An 18,187-nucleotide genomic window follows, 5' to 3' on the forward strand; every position below is an offset into this window, starting at 1 on the left:
TAATGACATTGGAATGTCTTCAGAACTATACAGTTTTACAGTTACAAACGTCATACATAATTACAACTTTAGAAACATGGTAGAAATCAGACCTTTGTCAAATAGAAATTATAAATGTTTTAGGGTTAAAATAAAATGATGAAACTTTCTGCTGTAGGTATTTAAGGTATAGAAACTCACCAAGTTAAAAAAAAATCATTGTGGGACCAGTGCTGTGTCATAGCAGGGAAAGCCGCTGCCTGTGGCAGTGGCATCTCATCTGGGCACTGGTTCATGTCCTGGCTGCTCCTCCTCTGATTCAGATCCCTGCTAATGCACCCTTCTAAGCAGCAGAAAAATATCCCACCTTCTTGGGGTTTTGCACACATGTGGGAAACCTGGAAGAAGTTCCTGGCTCCTAGCTTTGATCTGGCCAACTCTGGCCATTGTGGCCATTTAGGGGTGTGAACCAGCAGTTGCAAGATCTCTCTCCACTTCTCCCTCCCTCTCTTTCTCTGTCTAACTCTGCTGCCCAATAACATACATACATTTAACTGCATAAGGCATCCTCTGCTGCATTCACAGTTCTGTGCTGACTCTGCTAATTAGTCATTAGCTATGGCTTTGCAATGATGCCACTCTAAGGAAAGCACTCTTAGATTTTTTACAAAACCAGGGAGAGACTGAAATTTCTTTTTAAGATTTATTGTATTTATTTGAAAGACAGAGTTACAGAGAAGTATAGACAGAAAGCAAGGTCTTGCATCAGCTGGTTCACAACCCAAATGATTACAACAGCTGGTGCTGGGCCAGGCTCAAGCCAGGGTCCAGGACCCTCTTCCCCTTGTCCCACATGGTGGTAGGGGCCCAAGGACATGGACCAGCCTCCGTTGCTTTCCCAGGCACATTAGCAGGTGGCAGGACTGGAAATGGAGCAGCCAGGACTCAAATAGGAACCCATATGTTATGCCGGCACCAGAGGCCTGTGCTTTAACCCACTGTGCCACTTTGCCCGCACCTAGTGTCCCCAGATTATCTAAATGACATGTGTACTCTTTTTTAATCATGAAAGCAAGGAAACAAATTTCATTTGAGATTTAATCTTCATCATGGAACAATTAATGATAATTAAAAATTATTCTAAAGTTTAAAAAAGATAATGCATTTTGATACGCTGTTCTAAGGCTATTAAGGTATCAGAGATAAGTGGCTCCATATATTTCCAAAACGTTAACATAATAATGAGATTTCTCCCTAAATTCAGTGTTACTGCAGTAATGAGGAATTTGGAAATTAATGTGAATATTTCTGGAAAGATAATTCTCCTGGCAAACATAGGCTCCACAACAGCATGTGAGGGTACACACAGGCCACACCAAGCGTGGGCTGAAAATGTAAAACTCAAGGAGAACCATGGTTTTGCCATTGTTGACACTTTGAGGGCCTATTGTTATGCAATGGTTGAACACAATCTGATCTGAAATAATCTTGAAAACAAAATAAATGGAAACAGTGAAGATAATCTCACCTGATTTGGAAAAGGAAAAAAAAAAGTTTCATATTAAGCCACATCATGTGCATTAGTTTTGAGATGGCAGAAGCCATATAAATGATGGCTGGCTTCGTCCTTAGAGTCTCTGGTTGCCCAGAAACCAAGACTTGCTGCTGCTGGGAGGAATTATGGAACTTGGTGTGGAGCAGGGGTCCTTGACAAGCAGTCAGAGGGACCCTGGGATGCAGAGACCCTCTGAGAGAAGATCTGCAAGGTCCTCCATTTTCCCCCTAAATGCCTGTGGCCAGTAAGCTTTTCTTCACTAAAGTCAATCCTAACACCATCTCAACAGATCCAGCTACAGAAAATGTATGATTTCAGGCATCTTCTCGTATGCAGGAATTACAAGGTTTTGTAAAACAAAAATTATAAAGCATATTGAGGTTAAAATAAAAACAATAATTTGAGACATTCTGCGGTAGATATTAATGTATGGAAATTCACCAGGTTAAAAAAAAAAAAAAACATTGCTGTGGGAACAGCACAGTGGTTTAGCAGGCTAAACTGCCGCCTGAGGCAAGGGCATTCCATAGGGACACTGGTTCCTAATCCGACTGCCTCCCCTTCTGATCTAGATCCCATCTAAGGCAACTGGGAAAGCAGCAGAAGATGGCCCAAGTCCTTGGGCCCCTTCTCCCAAGCAGGAGACCTGGAAGAAGCTGCTGGCTCCTGGCTTTGGTCAGTCCTACTCCAGCCATTGTGGTCATTTAGGGGGTGACTTCATCTGGGGGGTGATTTCAGGCATTTTCTAGTACATAGGAATCACAGAGTTTGCAAAACAAAAATTATAAGTTTCTGAGGGTAAAATTTAAAAACAAACATTTGAGACTTTCTGTTGAAGGTATATAATGTAAGGAAATTCACCAGGCTAAAAACATTTGCTGTGGGACTGGTGATGTGTCATAGCAGGATGAGCCACTGCCTTTGGCAATGGCTTCCAACATAGATGCTGGCTCAAGTCCTAGCTGCTCCACTTCTGACCCAGCTCCCTGCTAAATTCACCTGGGACAGCAGTGGAAAATGGCCCAAGTGCTTGGGTTTTTACACCCAAGTGGCAGATGTGGAAGAAGCTCCTGGCTCCTGGCCTTGCTCTTGCCCATCTCTGGCCTTTTCAGCCATTTGGTGAGTCAACCAGTGGATAGAAGATCTCTCTCTCTCTCTCTCTCTCTCTCTCTCTCTCTTTCCTTCTGTCTCTCTGTCCCTCTCTCTGTAACTCCTAGTTCATAGAAAATAAATACATCTTTTAAAAGCATTGCTGTGTGTTTGGTGTCATAGAAAAAACAGGAACCCTAAGTCATTCAGGTTATTGGAACCGGTGCTGTGATATAGCAGGTAAAGCCTCTGCCTGAGGTGCAGGCATCCTATAGTGCACTGGCTCAAGTTAGGCCCCCCACTTCCATCCAGCTCCCTCCTGCTGGCCTGGAAAAACTGAAGAAGACCAAGTGGTTGGGCCCCTCACCCGAGTGCTGTCCTCAGAGAAGCTCCTGACTTGTGGCATGGGACCAGTGCACCTCCAGCCACTGTGGCCATTTGGGGAGTCAAGCAGCAGATGGAAGACCCGTCTCTCAGTCTCTCGCTCTCTCAGTAACTCTGACTCAAATAAATAAATAAATGCATCATTTAAAGAAAGAAATAAGGTTTTTGTGTGTATCGCTCCGAGCAGACGGCATGTGATTTATTTGTTTCAACAAGCACCCTTTTCAGAGCACACACATGATGTGGCTGATGATTACAGCAGCACCGCAGCCTCACACGGATGCATCTTCCCTATCCAGCCCAGTAGCTTCCCCTGAGAGTGGACTTGCAGAATCCAAGAACAACTTGGTAAATCCTGTTTACTCAGGAATGCATCAGAGATGTTAATGCCTATGATGACCTTGGCCAGGATCTGATTAGGATTAGGCACTGTTTTTTTTCTGTTTTTACTCTCTAATACATTTTGTTTTTAAGGTTGAGCTGGGAAACTGAGTGTCTAGTTTAAATGGCAGTAGGTTTCCTACTTCGAGTTACAAAACTTTGAATTGTGTACTCAGAAATGTTAAGGGTGCTTAATGACAGAACATGAAAATAGGGATGATGAAGGTTCTGCTTGATTGGCTTAGGTGTAGGCAGCACATGCCTTAGGGTGGGGCCCTGTGGGTGGAGCCTGTGTCCTGAGCACTATAAAAGGCCAGAGACTCAGAGCTCCAAGTCCCTTCAGGGAGGAGCCCAGAGCAGGAGAGGTGAGGGATCTGGCAGGGGCCTCTCAGACCTCCAAGCAAGTCTCCAGCTCAAGGTGAGTTGTCTGTCTTCTGGGCCAGATCCGCAGCCCATTTCTCTTTGGCAACCACTTGTTTTCCCAACTCTCTTCCCTTTGGATGTTAGGAAGGGAAGAGCCAGTCTGTCCTAGTTCACAGAGCTCTGCTCAGACAGGCAGTGTGGACAGTGAGAGAGAGACAGAGAGAAAGGTATTCCTTTTCAGTTGGTTCATCCCCCAAATGAAGCTAGGACCGGCTTGTTTCTGTTGCCACACCGAGCTGATCTGAAGGCTGGAGCCAGGTTCTTCTCCTGGTCTCTCATGCGGGTGCAGGGCCCAAGCTCTTGGGCCATACTCCATTGCCTTCCCAGGCCACAGCAGAGATTGGACTGGGAGAGGAGCAACCGGGACAGAATCCGGTGCCCCAACCGGGACTAGAACCCAGGATGACCGCCCTGCAGGCAGAGGATTAGCCAAGTGAGCCATGGCACCAGCCAACACTTTAATTTTTAAGTTTTAGTTATTTATTTGAGGGGTGGAGTTACAGACAGTGAGAGGGAGAGACAGCGAGACAGGTCTTCCTTCTGCTGGTTCACTCCCCAGAGACGCAATGGCCAGAATTGTGGGGATCCAAAGCCAGGATCCAGGTGCCTCTTCCTTGTCTTCTGTGTGGGTACGGGGCCCAGGAACTTGGGCCATCTTCCACTGCATTCCCAGGCCCTGGCAGAGAGCTGAATTGGAAGAGGAGCATCCTGGACTAGAACCAGAGCCCATATGGGATGCAGGCAAGCAGGCAGAGGGTTAAGTTAATGACACATGATGCTGGCCCCATTCAGCTCACTTTTCATGTGAAAATGCATTTTTATTCAAGAGGAGGGGAGGATGAGGATAAGTGTGTGCAGCACGAATCCCATCTTCCTTTTCTAGCATCACTCATAAAATTTGTCCAGGTTTTCACTTAAAACCTAAAGTAAAGGCACGTACTATTTTTACTAACTTCATGATACCTAACTAAAACATTTTTCATTGATGGATAATTAGATTCTGATCATAACACCATAAAACAACTGGCTATGCTTGGTCAGATTTCTACTCAGCTTTTTTGAAAGTGTCCCATGATGAGTTAGGCAAGCTCTTTCAGACTGTGAAAATATACCATGATAAATTTGCCTTAAAAAGAAGGATGCAGTTGTGTGTGTCTGTGGGATTTTTGTTGTTGTTGCTGCTGTTGATTAAAATTATTTGCATTATTATCATATTTTAAAAACACTTCAAAGGTGTTTAAAACAGTGATTATGCACACTCTAGGATAGTATGGCATTTTCAACACATTTGAAAGGAAAGAGTCATTTTTTTAAAGTCATAGAAACAGTGAGGGATAGAGAGAGAAAGAGATCTCCCCTCAATGGGTTCAGTTCCCCTGTTGACCTCAGCCCCTGGGCTTAGGCCAGGCTGAAGCCACGACCCAGGAACTCCATGCAGGTCTTCCACCGGGGTGGCAGGAACCCAGGTGTTTGAGCCATCTTCTGCTGCTTCCTAGGCTCATTAGCAGGGAGCTGGATCAGAAGTGGAGCAGATAAGCCTCCAACGGCTGCTCCAATTAGGATGCCAATGACATGCAGCCCCCTTGCATCAGGTTTATACACAGTGTGCTACTCAGGGGACAGTGCTGTGGCATACTGGGGAAAACTGCCGCCTGCAGTGCCAGCATCACATATGGGTGCCAGTTTGAGTCCCAGCCGCTCTTGTTCTAATCCAGCTCTCAGCTGTGGCCCAGGAAAGCAAATTCTTGGGACCCTGTACCACGTGGGAGACCAGAGGAAGCTCAAGGTTCCTTTTTTGGATTGGCCCAGCTCCAGTGGTTGAAGAATTTGGGGAGGGAAACAGTGGACTGAAGACTTTCTTTTTCTCTCTGTTGATAAATAAATATTTATTTGTACTGATCGATTCTGGATAATTAATGTTTCCCTTTCTTTGTCTTTACTTGGAATAAGATAATGCTATATATATATATATATATAGGAAGCTTACATGTTTTGTAACTTCCAATTCTCTATGTTCCCTGTCTGCATTTGCAGAGTTTAGTGGAATCAATGAGCATGGGAACCTCTGAAATGTGTCATTGGCTGGAGCTGAGAGAAGATGCTGAAGGCTCCCTGGTGGTTCTTGTCCTCCTTTTCAACAGTCTGGCCTTGGTTGCATCCATGGCTTAATCCTTGGACTATGATAGTGACTGCTCTTTCTTGTGTGATTCCATTATCCAACCACAACAGAATGTGGGATTTGTGAAGTCTTGGTGGGAGCTCTGCCAGTTATTCATGCAGGTCCTTTTGCAGGGAGATCTTCAGGATTTGACGCTCACAGGGGCTGGGCAGACTTCAGTGCTGGTTCTGATCATGGGGCTTTCCCTCCTCCAGTCAGCCATGCCCAGCTGTCAGAGTTAATCCATCCAGAGAATGCTAACCATGGACAGAAGGCCAGGGAGGAGGCTCTAGGTGAACTGGAGGTTCTGAAACTGTGGGAGCAGCTGGAGGGACAGGGGGGCATCTTCTTGGTCAGGAGCATCTTCTTGGCTTCTTCTTATAGAGGAGTTGATGGCAATGATGATATTTTTATTCAAATTCACTCAAGGATTAGATTTTTTAGAATTTTTCAGCATTTCTTCTGATGCTGCTTTGTCAGTAGAATTAATTCAACCAAGACATTCATCTTGCGGTGGATTTTGCTGTGAAGATGTTACATGATTTTCTGTACATTCTGGTTGCATTTCGATGAGGAAATTCTTTCTTCTGGACTGCAGGTGACCAGCGCCATACTGACTGGGGTGGAGACTGCATCCTATCAAGGTCTCATGGAACACCCAACTGGGCTCAGTTCCCACACAGAGAAGCTCTAGTCAGAGCAGACAGCTACTCCTGGGAGAGACCCCAAACAAGACCCCACACAAGGTAAGCTGCCTTGTGGCAATGACAATCTCTCCTGTCCTCATTCTCTTGTCATCACTTGGGTTTTGGTGAGTTTTTGAGTGTTTCCATTACAAGTGATTCCATTACTAGGACTCTCTGGACTGGATGTCACCTCCATGTTTCTGCATCCATTTATGTTCTTTAATTTGCATTGATTTAGATACGTCCTGATCACTGCAGAGCAGACGGTGCACTGAGGGCTCCTGACCAACTCCAGAAGCTGCTAAAGGGAACTGCCACCAGGTCACTGCCAAGGCCTGCTCCCCCGCTCCCCTGGGACCATGGCTAAGAACCTGCTAGCAGCAATCACCTGTCCAATTTGCCTGGAATACTTCTCATGTCCTGTCTCTCTCTCCTGTGGACATGTCTTCTGCTTAGAATGCTTCGAAAACTACAATTCAGAAAGAGAGCAGGTCTGCCACATCTGTCGCTCAATCAACGGGAAGCCACTTGTGCAAGAGTGCAGAATCAAAGCTCTGACCAATAACTTCAGGCAGCATGGTCCTGTCCTGGAGCAGCATCTGCACCTCAGTGAAGAGCTGAGGTTCCAGGAGGACGTGACCCTGGACGCAGCTACCGCCCACTCCGATCTTGTGCTCTCCAGCGATCTGAGGAGCGTCCAGTGTGGGAAGACCCGCCACAACCAGCTGGAAGACACCAGGAGGTTCACTCACCTGGTCTGCGTCCTGGGCAACCCCTGCTTCTCCTGGGGCCGCCATTACTGGGAGGTTGAAGTAGGAGAAGCCAGGGAGTGGGCCCTGGGTGTCTGCCAGGAGTCAGTCGACAGGAAGTGGAAGGGTGATTTAACCTCCGACCACGGTTTCTGGATCATCTGCATGAAGGCAGGACTCATTCACCCCTGCTCTGTCCCAGATGTAATCGTTCCTGCAAGCCCTAGTCTTCACTGCGTAGGAGTTTTCCTGGATGTCGATTTGGGAGAGATCAAGTTTTTTGATGTTGGAAATAAAGCTCTCATCTACATGCACAGGTTCCTCCCCACCTTGGAGCCTTTGCGTCCGTTCTTCTGTCTGGAACTTCCAAGAGAAGGTGCCACTGGTGCCCCACTGAGCATCTGCCTAGAAGTTTCAGCCCTTCCGCAAGCTCTCAAGTGAAAAAGACCTTTGGCCCTTGGTCAGGATGGCCAGGAAGACACAATGTTAGCATATACTGTCAACATTTGGTGGACAGTTTATAGATTGTAGATTCTTGTGGTGCAACAATTGCATAGCATTTTTGAACAAGTCGGTAGTTTTGCAACTAAACGACCTCCGTATTTTGAGTAGATTTCCTCACTAAATAGCTATGTAGCCTATGGGGACACTAGGCACTGAGACCTCTGTTTGCTTGTCTCTGAACGGGAATCTAGATCTCTAAGAGCCAAAACTTTGTGATAATTGCAAGATGTGTGTTTCATAGTCGATAGCAAAGAGGGAATATTAGTTTTAAGTAGATTGCACATTTTGTGGGTAGAAATGTTTTTTCATGGATCTATTCTTCTTTCTACATAATTTCTGATAATGATAGTTCTCAAGAGATAAAGTATTAAGCTTCCCATTTGTATATTCTCAAAACACAGCTCCATAAAATTTCTTGAAAGATGAAAACCGTGACTGAGTTATATCAGTGCTGCCTCATGCTTATTCTCATGGAGTTGCCCTGGGCCCCCTTCAAGGAATAACTTAGTGTGTGGTTGTCAAAGTGGCACTGTCATGTGACAGGTAATGTGGTAGCCGTGTGCTCATCAGAATGTCAAGGTGGGGAAATGGCAGAGCATTCTGGGCCTTCTGCCATTGTTGCACAGGGAGAAATGGGTGCTCTGACCTTGGATCCCTGAACCCCTGCCCATGGGTGTGCTTTCACCTGCAGAAATGCCTGCCCCCTCTGAGATCAAAGAGCATCTCCCAGCCAGTTCCAGCCTCAGGACACTGCTGCTCATGCTCCACTATAAGAATTCTTGTCACTCATGTTAACTCTTAGACATGTATAAACAAAATGGTTTTTGAGGTTGATTTTGCATGTATGATTTTATTTCCATTTGTACAATTGACGTTTTAGTTTGCAATAAAACATAGAAAATGCCTGGTGTTTCTTGGTTATTCTATTTCATGTCCTTCCCACACCCAGTTTAAAGTTGGGCCCCTGGTACCCTACCTCACCTGCATTTTGAATCCTTAGACCCAATGAAGCCTCTCATTGATTTGTCCAAGTCTTCTGTCTTGTATTTTTCTGATCCTGAGTCAACCACTTCTCAGCTGATTTCTGCCTCAAAGTAAGCTGGTTTTTCAGTATGTTCTAGAATCTTTCTAGAAATCCTTCCCAAAAGACTTAGCATTGCAGCTCAAGTAATGATATTCCTACACCCGCAAGGGAGACCTGGATAGAATTCCAGCCTTTGATCCTGACCCAGGGGAATGAACCAGTTAATGGGAGATTCTATTGTTCTCTCTCCAAACAAATTCACAAAGAATTTATTAAAGGTGGAGAAAGAGGGGTCGGCACCGTGGCTCACTTGGTTATTGCTCCCCTTATTCCAGCGTCATCCCATATGGGCACCGGGTTCTAGCCCCGGCTACACCTCTTCCAGTCAAGCTCTCTGCTGTGGCCCAGGAGGACAGTGGAGGATGGTCCAAGTGCTTGGGAACCTACACTACGTGAAGATACCGAAGAAGCTCCTGTCCCCTGGCTTCAAATCAGCACAGCTCTGGCCATTTTGGACAATTGGGGAGTGAACTCATGTGAACTCTTTGACATCTATACTCCAAAAATGGTTTTGGAAGTTGCTTTTACACTTGTGATTTTATTTTCATTTGTACAATTGATGTTTTTCTTTGCAATAAAACGCCTGATGTTTTACTTTGTTATTCTATTTCTTGTCCTTCTGCACACAGTTTTAAGTTGTGGCCCCTGGTACCCTACCTACCTGGGATTTCCTATTGCTCTCTCTCCAAATAAATTCAGAAAGAATTTGTTAAAAGTAGAAAAACAGGGGCTGGTGCCATGGCTCACTTGGTTATTGCTCCCCTTATGCCAGCGTCATCCCATATGGGCGCCGGGGTCTAGCCCCAGCTGCTCCTCTTCCAGTCCAGCTCACTGCTGTGGCCCAGGGGGGCAGTGGAGGATGGTCCAAGAGCTTGGGAACCTGCACCTGCATGGGAGAACAGGAGGAAGCACCTGGCTCCTGGCTTCAAATCCAAACAGCACCGGCCGTAGCTTTCTTTTAGGGAGTGAACCAATGGAAGGAACACCTTTCTGTCTGTCTCACTCTCTCACTGTCTAACTCTTATCTGCAAAAAAAAAAAAAAAAAAAAAAAAAAAAGTAAAATCAACCAGGGCTCTCCTCACCTGCAGCCCCTCTATTCTCTCCCTACACTCTGCCCCTATACTATGCTAAAATCTTGTGAAAAAGAAAAATCTTAGACTAATAAATTCAGCTTTCACTTTTACAATCACAAACAAGACAGAACCAATCAGAACCAAACAAAATGATTCTTGAATCTGGATGTCCACAGAAGTGAAGCAGCTTCACAAAACTTCCACCAAAACGTGTTCCGGCAGCACTTACAGGAAACTCACATGTGGGTTAAAGACAGCATCGCTGCTAACAGCTTAACTGGCTAACTGGGTCCAAGCCTCCTGCAGTTAACGAAGGCGCAGCCACTGCAGCTCAGCTCCCCATGGGCTTGCAGTGTCTGAGTCCACATCAATGGCCTCCTGCCAATTTCCTCTCACGCCTGCCCGGGCCGGGAGTCCTCCGCACTGACTAGGGGGCCCATGTTCAGAGGCACTGATGGTCTCCAAGCTTCAGTCTGAGCCTCGGTCTAGCAGCAGGTTCTGCACATTCTGAGCAGCAGGGCAGTCCCCGGCCTCCTGGCTCGGCTCTGGCACAGCACTCCCTCAGAGGGCTTCTGTATCTTGATGAGTTTCCTCAGTCCCCAGGGAGTCTGCTCTGGGCTCCTGTCAGTCTGCTCCTCTGCGGGCCTGTTGTCTCTCAGCGTGGGGAGATCATCGGGCTTGCTCCCACAAGGAGAGGAACCATCCTTTTCAGAAGGGGCTGCATTGTAGAGATCACAGATGTGTAGTAACTTTCCAAACCAATAGCAAGGTGAAAATGAATACATACTCCTTTGGAGAGCTGCTTAGTGTCAAAGGGGAAGTGAGCCCTTGGAAAACTCGGAAGATTTGTTGCCCAGAGCATCCTGTGTATGGCCTTGCTGCCAAAGCTGACCAGAAATTAGAATGGGAGTTTTGTAATATCACGTTAGAAAAATCATTTGATCTATCTGCTTGGGTGAAGAAGCGTGCTTATTTGCTATGCTTACCTGATGTTTGTATTATGTATGCGGCTACTCCAAACACTGGGCAGAAATTGCATTTAAAAGATAAATTTATTTTGGTGAAGAAAAGTTGAAATCCATACATATATGAGTTCTTAAAAACTCATGGAAAATAAATATGAAAAATCTGTGTTTGGATTCCAGTTTTTTGCATCAAAATAAGCACCTTTAAATAATATTTTCCATGACCTTTTGAAGTACCCTCATATAATGTGATATTACACTAATTTTAATTACTATGTACATTTTCAAGGTGATGTCCCAAACAAAATTTTTTATCATTTTTTCTATGGAAAAAGTTTCTCTTTAACACAAATTGTACTTTGATAAATATTTAGGATGGTTTCTGTAGTGTATACATAGTTTGAGTTGTTATGCCTTATTTAAGATTTATTCATATTGAAAGCCACAGTTACAGAGAGAGGGTGAGAGGAGAGGTACAGAAGGAGAGAGAGAGAAAGAAGCTTCTAACTTCTGGTTTTCACCCCAGATGGCCACAACCACCACTGGTTGGCCAGGGCAACTCCAAAAGCTTCATCCTGGCCTCTCACCTGGGTGGCAGGGTCCCAAACACTTGGGCCATTTTCTGCTGCTTTCTCAGGCTCATTAGCTGCAGCTGAATGGGAAGTGGAGCAGCTGGGACAGGATCCGGTGCCTATATGAGATGCCACCATCATAGGTGATAGCTCCAATACCTCACATTTTTATTTATTTCTTTAATTTCTTCCTCCAAACAGCTTTAGTGGAGATACATAAATGTTAGTTGGATAGCATCCCCATTTCATATTTTTTTTGTTTATATAAAGGGAACACATTTCATAGGCTGTTTTAAGAGCATAATACCCTTCCTCCCTCCTACCTTTCTTTTCTTTTCGTTTTTACAATGACATGCTTTCAAATTGTTTTATAATGACAAGCTTAACCATCACTTACATTTTTAAATGAGACAATACATGCACAGGATACATACTGAAACAGTCATTTGGGACTGGCACTGTGGCGTAGTACATAAAGCCACTGCCTGCAGTGCCAACATCCCATATGGGCACCAGTTCAAGTCTCAACTGCTCCACTTCCAATCCAGCTCCCTCCTCCACCTGAAGGCAGGAGAAGATGGAACAAGTCCTTGGGACCCTGCACTAGCGTCTTCCGGATCTCCCACGTAGTGCAGGGGCCCAAGGACATGGGCCATTTCTGTGCTTTCCCAGGCCACAGCAGAGAGCTGGAAGGGAAGTGGAGCAGCCAAGACTGGAACCCGTGCCCGCATGGGATGCCCAGATGCTGGCACTGCAAGTGGTGGTTTTACCCATGAGCCACTGTGCCGGCCCCATTTGGTAGTATTTAGAGACTGACTTTAAATGGCCTTTCCCTGCAACTTAAATAATTCAGATGTCCTTTACTGTTGTTTTGTCGTTCATCAGTTAATTGTGCAAAAAAACTCTCAATCACACTTATACATGTAAATTTTCTCTGAAGTTTTGCAAGGAAGTCATTAGCACCTCCCTGAAACTGTGTGACGCCATGACTGCCATCAAAGAACCCCTGGAAGTTCTACTGATTACAAAACAAAAGTAATCACAGGTTGACCACAGACCATGAGTCTTTCAAATAAGACTTTTCTTAAGATTTATTTTTAATGCTCATAAATCCAATCGCTTTAATTTCTTAAAGATTTATTGACTGATTGATTTTAAAAAACCAGAGTTGCACAGAGAAAGAAGGAGAGGCATAGAAAGAGAGAGTCATAGAGAGAAAGAGAGAGAGAGAGAGAGAGGGCTTCCATCCACTGGTTCTCTCCCCAATTGGATGCCAAAGCCAGAGCTGTGCTGATCCAAAGCCAGGAGGCAGAAGCTTCTTCCAGGTATCCCACGTGGGTGAAGAAGACCAAGAAATTGGGCCATCTTCTACTGCTTTCCCAGGACTAGCAGCCAGGACTTGAACCAGCGCCCACATGGGATGTCTGCACTGCTCACGGAGGCTTTACATGCTGTGCCACAGAGCCGGCCACTTCAGTGCCCTTTGACAACAACACACTAAGTTATTCGTTGAAGGGGGCCCAGGGCAACTCCAGGAGAATAAGCATGAGTCAGCACCAATATAACTTAGTCACAGTTTTCATCTTTCAGGAATCCTTGTGCAGCTGTGTTTTGAGAATTACAAATGGGAAGCTTCATACGTTATCTCCTGACAACTATCATTTTTGGGAATTGTGCAGAAAAGAGAATACATTCATGAAAAACATGTCTACCCATAAAATGTACAATCAACGTAAAACTAATATTCTCTGTCTCTATCTACTAAGAAACAAGTGTACGGTGTTGTCTCGCCATTGTCACAACGTTTTGGCTCTTAGAGATCCTTACTCCCATTCAGAGACGTGCAAACATAGGTCCCAGTGCCTAGTGTCCCCTAAGACTACAGAGCTATTTAGTGAGGAAATCTACTCAAAATACAGACGTCAGTTAGTTGCATATCTACCGCCTTGTTCAAAAATGCTATGCAATTATTCCACCACAAGAATCTACAATCTATAAACTGTCTATCAAATGTTGACAGTATATGCTAACATTGTGTCTTCCTGGTCATCCTGACCAAGGGCCAAAGGTCTTTTTCACTTGAGATCTTGCAGATGGGCTGAACGTTCTAGGCAGATGCTCAGGGGGGCACCAGTGGCACATTAAAAAGGTACAAAACAGAAGAACGGATGAAAAGGCTCCACGGTGGAGAGGAACCTGTGCATGTAGATGAGAGCTTTATTTCCAACATCAAAAAACTTGATCTCTCCCAAATCCACATCCAGGAAAACTCCTACGCGGTGAAGACTAGGGCTTGCAGGAACGATTACTTCTGTGTTGGTGCTGGGGTGAATGAGTCCTCCCTCTACAAAGATGATCCAGAAACCGTGGTCGGAGGTTAAATCACCATTTCTCTTTGTGTCAGCTGACACTTGCCAGACACCCAGGGACCACTCCTTGGCTTCTCCTACTTCAACCTCCCAGTAATGGCGGCCCCAGGAGAAGCAGGTGTTTCCCTGGATGCAGACCAGGTGAGGGAAACTACTGGGGTCTTCCAGCAGGTTGTGGCAGGTCTTCCCACATTCAACGCTCCTCAGGTCGCTGGAGAGCTCAAGGAGGGAGTGTGCGGTAGCTGTGTCCAGGACCTCGTCCTCCTGGAACCTCAGAACCTCCTCACTAAGGAGCAGACTCTGCTCCAGGAGACCAGCATGATGCCTGGTTAGCAAGGTCAGGTTTCTGATTTGCCACTCTTCCATAGGTACTCTCTCGCTGACTGAGCGACATGTGGGGCAAACCAGCACGAAATCCTCTCTTCCTGACACCCAGACTCGAAGGCAATCTAAGCAGAAGACATGTCCACAGGAGAGAGAGACGGGACATGAGAAATATCCCAGGCAAATTGGACAGGTGGTCGCTGCTAGCAGGTTCTTAGCCATGGTCCTGGAGGAGCGGAGGAGCAGGCCTTGGCAGTGACCTGGTGGCAGTTCCCTTTAGCAGCTTCTGGAGTTGGTCAGGAGCCCTCAGTGCACCGTCTGCTCTGCAGTGATCAGGACGTATCTAAATCAATGCAAATTAAAGAACATAAATGGATGCAGAAACATGGAGGTGACATCCAGTCCACAGAGAGTCCTAGTAATGGAATCACTTGTAATGCAAACAAAAATGCCCCAAAGCCCTAGTGATGACAAGAGAATGAGGACAGGAGAGATTGTCATTGCCACAAGGCAGCTTACCTTGTGTGGAGTCTTGTTTGGGGTCTCTCTCAGGAGTAGCTGTCTGCTCTGACTAGAGCTTCTCTGTGTGGGAACTGAGCCCAGGTGGGTGTTCCATGAGACCTTGATAGGATGCAGTCTCCACCCCAGTCAGTATGGCGCTGGTCACCTGCAGTCCAGAAGAAAGAATTTCCTCATCGAAATGCAACCAGAATGTACAGAAAATCATGTAACATCTTCACAGCAAAATCCACTGCAAGATGAATGTCTTGGTTGAATTAATTCTACTGACAAAGCAGCATCAGAAGAAATGCTGAAAAATTCTAAAAAATCTAATCCTTGAGTGAATTTGAATAAAAATATCATCATTGCCATCAACTCCTCAATAAAATAAGCTGAGCACCAACCAAGAAGACGCTCCTGACCAAGAAGATGCCCCCAGTCCCTCCAGCTGCTCCCACAGTTTCAGAACCTCCAGTTCACCTAGAGCCTCCTCCCTGGCCTTCTGTCCATGGTTAGCATTCTCTGGATGGATTAACTCTGACAGCTGGGCATGGCTGACTGGAGGAGGGAAAGCCCCATGATCAGAACCAGCACTGAAGTCTGCACAGCCTCTGTGAGCATCAAATCCTGAAGATCTCCCTGCAAAAGGACCTGCATGAATAACTGGCAGAGCTCCCACCAAGACTTCACAAATCCCACATTCTGTTGTGGTTGGATAATCGAATCACACAAGAAAGACCAGTCACTATCACAGTCCAAGGATTAAGCCATGGATGCAACCAAGGCCACACTGTTGAAAAGGAGGACAAGAACCACCAGGGAGCCTTCAGCATCTTCTCTCAGCTCCAGCCAATGACACATTTCAGAGGTTCCCATGCTCAGTGATTCCACTAAACTCTGCAAATGCAGACAGGTAAAATAATAGAATATGTTCCCACATGGAACTTAAAGACTTTGGAAGCTATAACACATATAAGTTTCCTGACATCGCATTATCCTATTCCAAGTAAAGACACAGAAAGGGAAACATTAATTATCCAGAATCGATCAGTACAAATAAATATTTATTTATCTACAAAGAGAGTGAAAGAAAGGTCTTCAGTCTATTGTTTCACTCCCCAAATGCCACAACCGCGGGAGCTGGGCCAATCCAAAGAAAGGAACCTGGAGCTTCCTCTGGTCTCCCACGTGGTGCAGGGTCCCAAGAATTTGCTTTCCTGGGCCACAGCTGAGAGCTGGATAAGAAGAAGAGCAGCCGGGACTCAAACTGGCACCCATATGTGATGCTGGCACTGCAGGCGGCAGTTTTCCCCAGTATGCCACAGCACTGTCCCCTGAGCAGCACACTGTGTATAAACCTGATGCAAGGGGCCTGCATGTCATTGGCATCCTAATTGGAGCAGCCGTTGGAGGCTTATCTGCTCCACTTCTGATCCAGCTCCCTGCTAATGAGCCTAGGAAAGCAGCAGAAGATGGCTCAAACACCTGGGTTCCTGCCACCCCGGTGGATGACCTGCATGGAGTTCCTGGGTCGTGGCTTCAGCCTGGCCTAAGCCCAGGGGCTGAGGTCATCGGGGGAACTGAACCCATTGAGGGGAGATCTCTCTCTCTATCCCTCACGTTTTCTCTGACTTTAAAAAATAACTCTTTCCTTTCAAATGTGTTAAAAAATGCCACATTATCCAGAGAGTGCTTAATCACTGTTTTAAACACCTTTGAAGTATTTTTTAAAATTTGATAAAAATGCAAATAATTTTAATCAACAACAACAAACCAACAGACACACACAACATGCATCCTTCTTTTTCAAACAAATTGACCACGGTGTTTTTTCAGTCTGAAAGAGCTTGCCTGTCTTACCATGGGATACATCCAAAAAACCTGAGAAAACTAACCATGCACAGCCAGTTGTTTTATGGTATTATGATCAGAATCTAATTATCTATCAATGAAAAATGTTTTAGTTAGGTATCATGAAATTAGTAAAAATAGTACACGCATTTACTTTAGGATTTAAGTAAAAACCTAGAAAATTTTTATGATTTAATGCTAGAAAAGGAAGATGGGATTCATGCTGCACACATACTTATGCTGCACACACTTATCCTCCTCCTCCCCCTCCTCCTAAAGAAAAATGCATTCACATATGAAAAGTGACCTGAATGGGGCCAGCATCATGGCCCAGTAATTCAATCCTCTGCCTGGTTGCCTGCATCCTATTTGGGCTCTGGTTCTAGTCCAGGATGCTCCTCTACCAATCCAGCTCTCTGCTGTGGCCGGGGAAAGGAGTGTTAGATGGTCCAAGTTCCTGAGCCCCTGCACCCGTACAAGAGTCCAGGAAGAGGTTCCTGGCTCCTGGCTTCAGATTGGCACAGCTGCGGCTGTTACGCCCTTTTGGGGAGTGAAGCAGTAGAAGGAAGACCTTCCTCTCTGTCTCTCCCTCAAACTGTCTGTAAATCTACCTCTCAAATACATAAATAAAATATTTAAAAAAAAAAAGTGACCTGAAGTGAAACTAAACTTTTAAATGATGTTGGAGTGGAAGCTGAGCAGAGCTCTGTGAACTAGGACAGACTGGCTCTTCCCTTCCTAACATCCAAAGGCAAGAGAGTTGGGAAAACAAGTGGTCGCCAAAGAGAAATGGGCTGTGGATCTGGCCCAGAAGACAGACAACTCACCTTGAGCTGGAGACTTGCTTGGAGGTCTGAGAGGCCCCTGCCAGATCCTTCACCTCTCCTGCTCTGGGCTCCTCCCTGAAGGGACTTGGAGCTCTGAGTCTCTGGCCTTTTATAGTGCTCAGGACACAGGCTCCACCCACAGGGCCCCACCCTAAGGCATGTGCTGCCTACACCTAAGCCAATCAAGCAGAACCTTCATCATCCCTATTTTCATGTTCTGTCATTAAGCACCTTTAACAAATTTTGAGTACACAATTCAAAATAGCAAACCTACTGCCATTTAAACTAGGCACTCTTGTTTCACAGCTCAACCTTAAAAACAAAATATATAAGAACGTAAACACACACACACACACAAGTGCCTAAACATATCAGAAACAGGCCAAGGTCAACATAGGCATTAGCAACTCTGATGCATTCCTGAGGAAACAGGATTTACAAAGTTGTTCTTGGATTCTGCAAGTCCACTCTTCGGGGGAGCTACTGGGCTGGATAGGAAAGATGCATCCGGATGAGGCTGCTGTGTTGCTGTAATCATTAGCCACATCACGTTTGTGCTCTCAAAAGGGTGCTTGTTGATACAAATAAATCACATGCCGTCTGCTCTTAGCAATACCCTCAAAAACATCATTAAAGCACATGGTGTGGCTTACTATGAAACATTTCTCTTCCTCTTCCAAATAAAGTGAGAGTATCTTCACTGTTTCCATTT

General features: G+C 45.5%; 1 protein-coding gene and 1 long non-coding RNA gene across 2 annotated transcripts; one reads left to right on the plus strand and one right to left on the minus strand.

Annotated features, from left to right (window-relative positions):
- Positions 1–3,672: 3,672 nt before the first annotated feature.
- Positions 3,673–8,802, plus strand: LOC100353687 (ret finger protein-like 4B). Its single transcript, XM_089332754.1, has 3 exons — positions 3,673–3,806; positions 6,568–6,715; positions 6,894–8,802. The coding sequence occupies exon 3, from the start codon at positions 7,015–7,017 to the stop codon at positions 7,843–7,845; it is 831 nt and encodes a 276-aa protein (XP_089188880.1). The 5' UTR covers positions 3,673–3,806; positions 6,568–6,715; positions 6,894–7,014; the 3' UTR covers positions 7,846–8,802.
- A 3,902-nt stretch (positions 8,803–12,704) lies between these two features.
- Positions 12,705–17,574, minus strand: LOC149126516 (uncharacterized). Its single transcript, XR_016233411.1, has 3 exons — positions 17,476–17,574; positions 14,816–14,963; positions 12,705–14,639 (listed from the first exon to the last, which is right to left on the minus strand). It is a non-coding gene; the product is annotated as an uncharacterized LOC149126516 (long non-coding RNA).
- Positions 17,575–18,187: the final 613 nt, after the last annotated feature.

Source organism: Oryctolagus cuniculus, chromosome 5 (assembly GCF_051225735.1).
Source record: "Oryctolagus cuniculus isolate XC-2025 breed Fujian yellow rabbit chromosome 5, ASM5122573v1, whole genome shotgun sequence".
Lineage (NCBI taxonomy): Eukaryota > Metazoa > Chordata > Mammalia > Lagomorpha > Leporidae > Oryctolagus > Oryctolagus cuniculus.